The 10,674-nt window shown below is 32.2% G+C and overlaps 1 protein-coding gene across 3 annotated transcripts; it reads left to right on the top strand.

The window, feature by feature from the left end:
- The first annotated feature begins 4,324 nt into the window (after nucleotides 1–4,324).
- On the top strand, nucleotides 4,325–10,352 carry LOC144543616 (synaptotagmin-3-like). Of its 3 annotated transcripts, XM_078291943.1 has the most exons (12): nucleotides 4,325–4,529; nucleotides 6,015–6,113; nucleotides 6,239–6,289; nucleotides 6,684–6,807; nucleotides 7,065–7,183; nucleotides 7,265–7,366; nucleotides 7,643–7,717; nucleotides 7,823–7,899; nucleotides 8,133–8,382; nucleotides 8,934–9,287; nucleotides 9,751–9,879; nucleotides 10,000–10,352. In XM_078291943.1, the coding sequence occupies exons 1-12, from the start codon at nucleotides 4,419–4,421 to the stop codon at nucleotides 10,126–10,128; spliced, it is 1,620 nt and encodes a 539-aa protein (XP_078148069.1). In that variant the 5' UTR covers nucleotides 4,325–4,418; the 3' UTR covers nucleotides 10,129–10,352. The 3 variants fall into 3 exon arrangements, with proteins under 3 accessions (XP_078148069.1, XP_078148070.1, XP_078148071.1); XM_078291944.1 differs by lacking the exon at nucleotides 7,265–7,366; XM_078291945.1 differs by lacking the exons at nucleotides 4,325–4,529; nucleotides 6,015–6,113; nucleotides 6,239–6,289; nucleotides 6,684–6,807; nucleotides 7,065–7,183 and having other exon boundaries at nucleotides 7,293–7,395.
- The last annotated feature ends 322 nt before the right edge of the window (nucleotides 10,353–10,674 follow it).

The following is a 10,674-nucleotide window of genomic DNA, read 5'->3' as shown; positions in this document are numbered from 1 at the left end:
TATTATTTCTTTGGCCGCTTGACCGTGTAGCAAATAAACTCGAAACTTTCAAAATTTTGCATGTATATGCATCACTCATGAAGTACATGGATTTCAACGGTTTGGATTTGGCGTTTAACGTCAATCCGATATTTTTTGGACTTGTGCTCACCAAATTCTCTTGGTGAGCACATCACACCCTAGCTTTGCTCATATATAATAAATAAAATGTTTATTTTGCAGCTCTCAAAATCATTAATCACTTTTATTCTTCTTCACATTTATTAATTAAATAAATTTAGATAGCTTTTCATTTATAATTATGGAGGGTTCAAATGCCTCCATTTTTAAAAACTTAAATAACTCAAATTTTAAAACTTAAATGTCAAATAAAATCGTTAGATGTGATCTATCATCTATGTTATTTTCTCTATGTGTCCATAAAAAAATATCACATTTTGATTTTGTTTTTATGTGAATCAATAAGTTAAAAAATCAACGTCTAGAAATTATCAATATTAGTATATATACATTTTTTACAAGCTCAAGATGACAATCAAAACAAAGTTGAAATGTTATAATTTTTTACACGTGCATAGATAAAATGATGCAGTTCATATCCAATGGTTTTATTTTGAATTTTAAGATTTAAATTTTGAGTTATTAAAGTTTTTAAAAATGGAGGCATGATGGATGCACAAAAAAATGAGGCATTTGAACCCTCATCTTTATAATTTTCAGTCTATAAATAAAGATTTTATAAATTTATATTAGATGTGAAAACATATATATTAATAAACAATAAGCATTCTTTATACATTCTCTATCTTATTTATTTTTCTTTATTTTCAATATATAATAAGAATATAATTTAGGCCAACGTGTTTACCTCAATGAAGTTCATTGAAATTGTCCGAATATATGGTTCGATTTTCCATTTATTTTATTTTGTTTTCTTACTACGTACAATTATTCCGCATGAAAAGTTGTGATTCGATTGAGACTTCTTTGCTGGCGTTTGCTAATGAATTGTTAATAAATTAATTATTCGGTGAGCCAATTTAATTATAATGCGAAGAGTCTAAGAGAAGCAAGCATTCTTTAGGCCTAAAGCAGGTTCCATTAACAAGTGGTGTATTGTAATATTGTATACATCTTCTGAGACTGAATTAATTATAAGTGTAGGATATATTCTTGATGTTTCTAGAAAGATGCCAAAATATTTTTCTAAGATCAATTCTTCATTCTTTGTTTGTTTTTCTTTTGACTTTGTGTGGAATGCTGACGAGTGACGACGAAATCTGTGAGCTAACGAGAGCGTGGAGACGGTTGAACAAAACGAATTCGAATCCTCTGAGATATCTCACATTTTGCGTGACATTTCGGAAAATCTCAACCGTTATAATTCGTTCTGCGCGAATCTCAAAGCTCAAATAATACTGGTCCCTACGTCCCCCCCGAATAGACACCGGACACGTCGGTCACGCAAAATATGAGATATCTCAGAGGATACGCACTCGAACAAAACGAGGCGTAACCGCGTAAGCGTTGTGTGCCATTTGGCGGTTAATTTTTCGAAGGGAAAGGAAAATATAGATAGACCCGGCCTAGAATTATAGTTAACACCTATAGGGGGTTTCTTGGGAAGGGAAGTATTGCAAATCTTACCCATGAATTCTCAGAAATATATAATCAACTTCTTATGCATTTATGAGAATAATATAGGCTTCAAAATTAAAGAGCTAACAAGTAGTCTGGTGAATAATTAAGAATTATGAGGTATTACATATTTAAGAGATGGGCTACGGTGAGTTGCGAAGTAAAACACGTTTATACTCTATGCAATATTTTCATTTTCAAAGTTCAAAACATCGATCCGAACCGCTCAACATGTTCTTCATAATAAAATATACTTGGAAACTAAATTTTACATTTTTTTGGAATTTTTTTACTATTTATTAAGCAACTTTGAAAATATGAAAATCCGGATGAACAGTAAAAAAGTAAAAAAATTTGGATCACCGGATCGGTTATTTTCAAAGTGACTTAATAAATAGTAAAACAATTCCAAAAAATATAAAATTTGGTTTCCAAGCACATCTCAATATGGAGATCATGTTGAGCAGTTCGGATCGACGTCTTGAACTTTAAAATCGTAAAATATGAGTGTTAAGTTAAATAGTCACTTTACTTCGCAACTCACCATAGCCCATCTCCATATTTAATATACAAATCAATTTATGAATATTTTAAATTAGAAGATTTAACTCTCATTTTATTGAAAAAAGAAAATAGTTAAACAAATATGTACAAATATAATGTATGGTTGTTATACACAGCTTACATGTGCATCAAATTGTCTACTATTGAACGAGCAAATATTCAGAAATATTATGGACTGAAGAGTTATTAAATGCCAAAAAAATTATCCATAACATAACAAAAATTCAAAAATCCAAACATAACGTCATATTTTCAAAATCTTGAATCATAAACTCAACTGCTGGCATTGCCACCGGTACCTTATGCTTCCTATAGTTGAGTTATAATTCGAGATTTTGTTTTTCTTGACAATGTAAGTTCTCAAGTTTTTTTTTTTTTAATTGTTTGTTGTCTTTCTTTTATACAACACTACTTTTACATCTCAATTTAGTAATTTATTATGACATTTTTTTTTTCTTCTCTTCCTACATATGTAGAAAGTTTTTATTAGTTTTTTAAGATGAGTTTTTTCAATGCTTTTTCTCCATGTGGAATTGAAGTATTGAAAAAACTAAATTAAGTGTCAAAGAAGAAAACTTTAGATACAATTTGAATAGTAGGCATTTTCTCATACTAAAATTATAATCGAAGATATGTCAAATAAACTACTGACTTTGTCAAATTTCAGTCAATGCTTCCAATGCTGAAATTTGAAATATATTTTGGTGAACTTAAGTTTCCATGGACTAAAGAAAAACAAGACAAATATCTTTCTAATTAAGAATTCTAATATGATTTTACATCATTTAATTAAGGCATTTGAACCTATTGTCTTTTTGTTTAGTGCTATGTATATATATCATTTTTGTGTTGTATGTAATTGGTGATAGTTTCTATAATGGAGAAAGGATATCTTTGTGAATTAACTTTGATACAATCATATTTTGATGATATAATATGAGGTAACATACTATGTTAGTTTCATGCTAATGTCATTTGATGTTGTACTTTTTTTTATGTAATATTTATAATGTAAAAGCTATGAAGGTTTTCAAAACCCATGCCAGGAGAAGGACTTGTTCGGTTTGATTCAAACAAAAATTCACACGAGTAGAAAACAATCATGTTTACATTAAAAAAAAAAATCAAAATCAAAAGAGAGAGAAAAAAAAAGGCGTCACTTGCAAACTTTGGTCCAAAATTTAAAAAAATATGTTTCCCTTATTTTATTATTTAGAAAAAATTACAAAATATATCTGTCGTTCAAAATAATTATAACATTATGTGTCATCTTTTCTCACCTTATAATTTTTTTTTGTCTATACGCATGTTCAAATTAGTTTGTACTTTGTACATTAAATTCATAAACCTTGTCTATATAATTATATGTGCTTTAATATTTCTCCGAGGAGGACTGGACGGTCTTCTTTTTTTAAAAGCACAGTTCCTTAATTAGGTAGGAAATTATATTTTTCAAGGGCCAACTCTGTTTCCAATTTCCATTTCCTTAATGTGAACCCGGTCTATTCCTATTTCAGAACTCGATACTCACCACTCACCAGTCACCACCTATCCCCTGCACGAACCAAAGCAAAACCGAATTCTTACCCTCTGCATTAACTCAAAAGAGAAGAATTCGTATCCTCTGCATTAACTCAAAAGAGAATCTTTTGAGTTAATGCATCTGAACTATCCGATTCGCTTTAAAATCTGTGCGGACTAGATTTGCACTAATGTTAAAGGTCCGGTGTTACAATCAGACGGTCAGATTGGTTCCATTTAAAATCAGACGGCCCAAATTTATTAACTCAAAAGATTCCCTTTTGAGTTAATGCAGAGGATATGTGTTCTTGCCTCCACTAGGTACAACTGGTCTATCGTGTTAATTATTTTTCGATGTCAATTTGCGTTCGGATCGAGACTCGGAAGCGTACCCTCTGCGGAGGTTTTACCTGCGGAGCTGTGCCGTGGTTTTGATCTGGTCCGTTCGTTTCGAATCGGACGGACCAGATCAGATCTTGCCCGAATTTTAAAAAAACTCAAAATTTGGTGAACCCTTAATCCAGCCCGTCCGATCCGAAACGAACGGACTAGATCAAAACCACCGCACAGCTCCGCAGGTAAAACCTTGATAGCGTTTCCTCTCTCATTGCCATTACAAAGCTCCGAATTAAATTCCTCTCCCCTTATTTTCTCGATCAATTCCATGCAGCTGCACATGCACTGGGTCACAGGAAATGGGATTCGTAAGCACACTATTGAGCCTTATCGGATTCGGTTTTGGGGTTTCAGTCGGAATGCTCATCGGCTATTTTTTCTACATCTATCCCCAGCCGAGAAGTGTGAAGGTGAGTCTGCCAATTTGCATTTTCGTTTTATTTACATTAATCATATTCATTTTTTGCATCTGTTATTAGATGAAATTTGCTTTCTTTTGTTGAAAAGAGAGAGCTTGTGCGGTGACCTTGAAAAATATGGATTTTGCAATAGAACCCAAAAAACAATGGTATTAGCATTTTAGAATTGGGTTAAGAAAATTTCGAAGTATTCTGTTCTGGTACTTACTTCACATGTAGTTCCAATACAGGGTGTCAATTTCAGTTTACAAGGGACATGCAATTTGCACACTTCTTTTCTGGAACATAAAGTTTGCACTCTTTAGGATTGGAGATAAATTAGTTAATCTTTTTATTGTGAATCCAAACTTTACTTATTGAGTTTCTATAGTTATTACTATTATATAACTCCCATATATAGGTCATATTTTCATCATAGGATCATACTAACAAAAATGACGAGATTTGCTGCACATTTTTCTTTCCCAGCTCAAGTTTGATTTTGAAATTCAACAGTCCATATTTAAATTGATGACATTTCCATCATGAAGCACCAATGTTTGATTTTCTTGATATGTTGAATATATATATATATATATATATATAAAGGGAAATTACATTTGTGCCTGCCATACATGATACATATATCAATACCATAGCAGTATATATGTGGTCAGGACTGGTTCTGGCACATCTCCAGTTCTCAAATTTCAGGGAGAAAGCTAATCCTTATGATTTAATATTTTTTTTTTAAAAAGTTTCGTGCCCAGCTTCTGTATTTACATCTTGTATATTTCTTCTTGACATTGGAACACACCACTTTGTTGTTTAAAATAATTTTTTTGTACTACAGAATATGCTTTTGGTTTTTTTTTTATTTCTTGTACTATTGGTGAGCTGTCCTTTATTGTTGACTTCAGATAATTATTCTCTGTTTTCTGTCCAAGTCCACAGTTTTTAGTAAATTAATATGTTTACCTTGCAAAGGGTTTTAAGAGTTCTCATCCAATAACTAAATTTCGGAATTACCAATAATAAAGGCAATGTCTGAACTTTTTCCACCTAAAGTGTTTTCTTTACAAATTGTACTGAAGGCATGTGAACTTGTTGAATATTTTGCTGTACAAAAGCCTATCTTGATATGCGATGATTATCTATAAAAACTGTGCTGTTCTATTCCATATATATGTAACTGATTGAACTAATGAAACCAAAATATAAATAAATAGATTGAACTTTCAGAATATTCTTGTATGTTTACCTGTAGGGTTGTAATGTAGCTTCCATAGATTACTAGTTTCTTTGTGTGTTCTTTACCATATTGTATGAATGCATACTATTACCACATCAATCGGCACCTTACTGGGTGCAGAGCATCTGGACTGAGTCTAGTCATGATTTGTCTTGTTTAAATCCAAAACCTTTGCATGACAAAAGGTGTATTTTATAATTTTTTGTTTTAAATTTTTTTTAATTTTTTGCCGTGATATCTTTCAGGAACCAAAAACTAGACAGCTACGAGATATGGATACAAAATCATTTAATGAATTTCTGCCGGAGATTCCTTTGTGGATAAAGAATCCAGATTATGAAAGGGTACGGGTGTGACATTATGATTATTTTTTCTTTTTCGTTTATCACCTAGGCACCCAAAGTTTTAAGTCACAATACAATACCTGAAATTTAACTTTTCAGGTTTTCTTTTTCATTTACATTTCCAGATTGATTGGCTGAATAAGATTCTACATGATATGTGGCCTTACTTGGATAAGGTTCTCTTCTTTCCTCTTATTTATTTTCATTACGACTATTGTTCATAGATAAACATATATTATCAAGTTTGGCATTGGTACCATAATAAGCAGTAACATTCTCAATTATCGAGAAAGGGGAGGTAACACAATTGACTAGGAAAAAGTCTTAGAGTTTTTGTACCCAAAGGTCGAGAGTTCGATTCCCCCTCACGACTTTGCAGCTTCTGCGAAGGTTTTCAAAAAAAAAAAAAACATTCTCAATTATCAGTACTGAAGGTGGCATATATTATTCGGTCATATACATTTTATTTTTTTGTTTCATTGGAGATGGCTTGTTATCACTACAAACCATCCACTACATATCTTAGACTCTTAAGTAAAATTATGCTAAACATACCTTTCTGTTGTATAGGCAATATGCAACACAATAAGAAGCACAACAAAGCCCATATTTGATCAATATATTGGAAAATATGGAATTGAATCAGTCGAATTTGAAACCCTTACACTTGGCACTCTTCCTCCTATTTTTCAAGGTTTGTTTCATCTCCAAATTTAACACGGGTGTGGCACTTTTCAATGTTTTGGTGTGGTACCATTAGACTGGGGACTAATTAGTGATGATCAGTAATAAACTTTCCCTAATCCTCTAGGGAAATATTAATTTTTTCCTGTTTATCTTTTATGGTGATAATATGAGAAACATTCATCTCAGTAGTTGTAAATAGTTTGATTCATTACAGCTGCTTAATATCCTTCTATGATGAGCTCTGTTTTCATTTTTGTCTAATAGGAATCAAAGTATATGAACTTCAAGAAAAAGAGTTAGTAATTGAGCCGGTAATTCGTTGGGCTGGCAATGCAAACATTGTTGTGGATCTAAAGCTTTTTCATTTCAAATTTTCAGCTCAGGTTATTTTTAAAAAATTTAAATTTTGTACATATTCGACATATTTTAAGTTGTGTCACTTTTTTACATTTTTTGGTATTTAGCTCATAGATTTGCAACTATCATTGGTTCCACGTCTAACACTGAAGCCACTTGTACCAACCTTCCCTTGTTTCGCTAGCATTAATATATCTCTGATGGAGAAGGTATTTTAACTAAAGCAAGATGAATTTAGGTCATTTCTTGTTTCTGCTTTTTTTTTCATCCTCGATATAGATCATTTATAATCAATAATAAACTGGATACATCCCATGCTCCCCTTTGATGCCACCATATTTGCAAAATTCCAAAATGTGCAATGAAGATTGCAAATTTTATATCCAAGAAGACAGCAGAGGGATGTCTCCAGTGTTGGTTTGATTAAAAGAGAGTAAATCAAATATATTTCCTTATAAATAATTTGTAAATTTGCATTTTTCCAGCCAAAAGTCGATTTTGGATTCAAGCTACTGAATGGAGATCTCATGGCTATACCCGGTTTGCATCATTTTGTTCTGGTATTGGCAATATTTTTCTTGATAGAGGAACACAGAGATCAATACATATATAATTAAATTTATACTAATTAAGTTGCATTTCCTTTTTTTGCAATCTGTTAACAGGATACGGTGGCAAAACAAATAGCTATTATGTACCACTGGCCACAAGTTCTTGAATTACCAATTTTGGAAGCCTCAAGGTTAATATATGTATTTAAGACTTTACTTTTTCTTTGACATGACTTAAGACTACCTCAGTTTTTTTTTTTTATGCGAGGGTGTTCTTTTTATTTATTTTTCCTGCTGTATAATTTATAAGTTTAAATTGTAATCAACTGCTTATTACATTTTCAAGATTTTCTAGATTTATATTATAATTTGATTACTCTCTTTGTCTACACTATCTTTTGATTAAGCTCGTGTTCAATTTTAGTGGAGCTACAAAAAGACCGGTGGGCATACTAAGAGTAAAGGTTGTTCGTGCAATGGATTTATTAAAAATGGATCTAATTGGGAAATCAGATCCTTATGTCAAGCTCAAACTTAGTGGAGAGAGGCTACCATCTAAAAGGACTTCTATAAAAATGTGCACCTTGAACCCTGAATGGAATGAAAATTTCAAATTTGTAGTGAAGGATCCCCAAACCCAGGTTCTTGAGCTTCACCTTTTCGACTGGGAAAAGGTAATAAATAAAATCAATTCATTTCAATGTTCCTTAATTCTGTTATTATTTGTTTTTTTTTGTCTATATTTATTGTATGTTTGCTTTTGGACACTTAATTTCTTATTTGTTTGTATATCCATTAGACTTTTATGGTGCTTTTTGCTTGTTTTTTTGTTCTTTTGTTAATTTTTTCCTCTTACCATTGATATTGAGTTATAAAATGAGACATAATTGCATCTACACAAAGGACCTCATACTATGTGGTTTGTCCTATTATAGGGTAGTATATATAGGTCTATGCACTTACAAGACCAATATGAGATGAATTTTCTTTCTATTTTGGAGAAGAAATAACTAAATTGGTCATTTGTCTTTGTGATTATTTGGGTGCTTTCCAATTTTGCTAGTGCTTATACGGTTGTACCGGACATAATAAACAATGCATATACATGACTGTAACAATGAGGTCCTTCGTGTAGATGCAATATACATGGCAATACCATATTACAATGTTGTGTTTTGTTACAGAAGTCAAATTATAAAATTACAACATGACTGTAACATCATAGGTGAAGCTGCATGACAAATTAGGTATTCAAGTGGTGCCGCTTCGATTGCTCTCACCTCATAAAACAACAACCTTCACTCTAGACTTGTTAAAATCCTTGAATCTGAATGATGCACACAATCGGAAAAACAGAGGTAAGCTAGTTGTGGAGCTCACCTTTGACCCATTTAAAGAGGACCACCACTGGTCAATGGAGAGACATAGTAGCGTCCAAACTGGAGAGGAAGGGGATGACTGTGTTAGTACTGGAGGCATGCTTCTGGTTACCATAGATAGCGCACAGGATGTCGAGGGGAAGAAACATACTAATCCTTATGTCGAGATTGTTCTCAAAGGGGAGAAGAAGAAGACAAAGGTATTTCTCTCTTTAATCTTTGTAGTGTATGCAATGATATCCCTTGCATAAATATAGTTACGGAAGCACATTGTTCCATTTTAGTACATCTACCTTGGGGGCGGATCTTAAGGTCATGTAGAGGGTGCCTAGCCACCCCCATGATTTTAAAAAATTCCATCATGTGTATAGAAATTTAATATAGTTTGTATATATTTCAGCCCCATCATAAAATGTTAAATGTGTGCTTGTAGTCTAGTGGTTTTAGAATTCCATTTTGTAGTTGTAGAGACTTGGGATCAGATCCTAGTGACAACACATTATGCATTTTACATTTCAGTTCTCCAATATACTAAGAAAAACATGTTTCCGGTCCAATTGGTACGAAGACTGGGGATCTGTGATGAAAATGTTTCACTGATAGATAGATTGTGTTAAAAATGTAGATGTGGTAGTTTTAACAAAAAAATTCCAAATGTTATAGGTTATAAAGAAAAGTAGAGATCCCAGATGGGACGAAGAATTTCAATTTACGTTAGATGAAGCACCAATAGAAGATAAAATTCACATAGAAGTCATGAACAAGAGAAGCGCCCGCCTGTTTCGTACCAAGGTAAAAACATTGCCATACCAGTTATTACAAACAAGAACTTAATAAATAGGAGAACTGGTATGTACCGACAATGATTACTGGTTGGTTTTATATGAATATTTTGTTATCAATCATTTGTAGGAGTCACTGGGATATGTAGATATAATCCTATCTGATGTGGTGGATAATGGGAGAATCAACGAGACGTACCACCTCATAAACTCGAAGAACGGTACCATACATGTAGAGATCAAATGGATCACCACCTGAGAATGCACATTATACTTTATTTAATTGCGTAACATTTGGATCCCCAGAAAATTAGGAAAAATTGAACGCGAAAATGTTGGGTAAAAGTTCTTTGTAAATATAATTTGTTGGCATTTTTTTGCTGGAGCATAGTTTTGGAGTATATGAAATAGTTTCATGTATAACATTTGTCCGTATCTAAATCAACAATTGAAATGTAGCTATAGTAAAAATTTATGTTCCTCCATGGTGGCCCAATGAAATATATGAAATAGTTTCATATGTACCATTTGTCCGTATCTAAATCAACAACTATAGAAAAAAATTATGTTCCTCAATGGTGGCCCAATGAAATATATGAAATAGTTTCATGTATAGCATTTGTCCGTATGGATTTTTTCTTGGGCCCAAAATGCCTCCAACAAAATACAGCTACATCATTCAGTTTCCTTTTGTTTTATTTTTTTTTTATTATCTTACCAAGTTACCATGGCATATAACGATTTTTTTTAAAAAAAAATAGAATCAGTTATTATTTTAATAAAACAAGCATCGTTGATTTTTTTT

This window comes from Carex rostrata, chromosome 25 (assembly GCF_964058835.1).
Source record: "Carex rostrata chromosome 25, lpCarRost1.2, whole genome shotgun sequence".
Lineage (NCBI taxonomy): Eukaryota > Viridiplantae > Streptophyta > Magnoliopsida > Poales > Cyperaceae > Carex > Carex rostrata.
The sequence above is the reverse complement of the archived record's forward strand: the minus strand, read 5'-3'. Positions and strand labels throughout refer to the sequence as shown.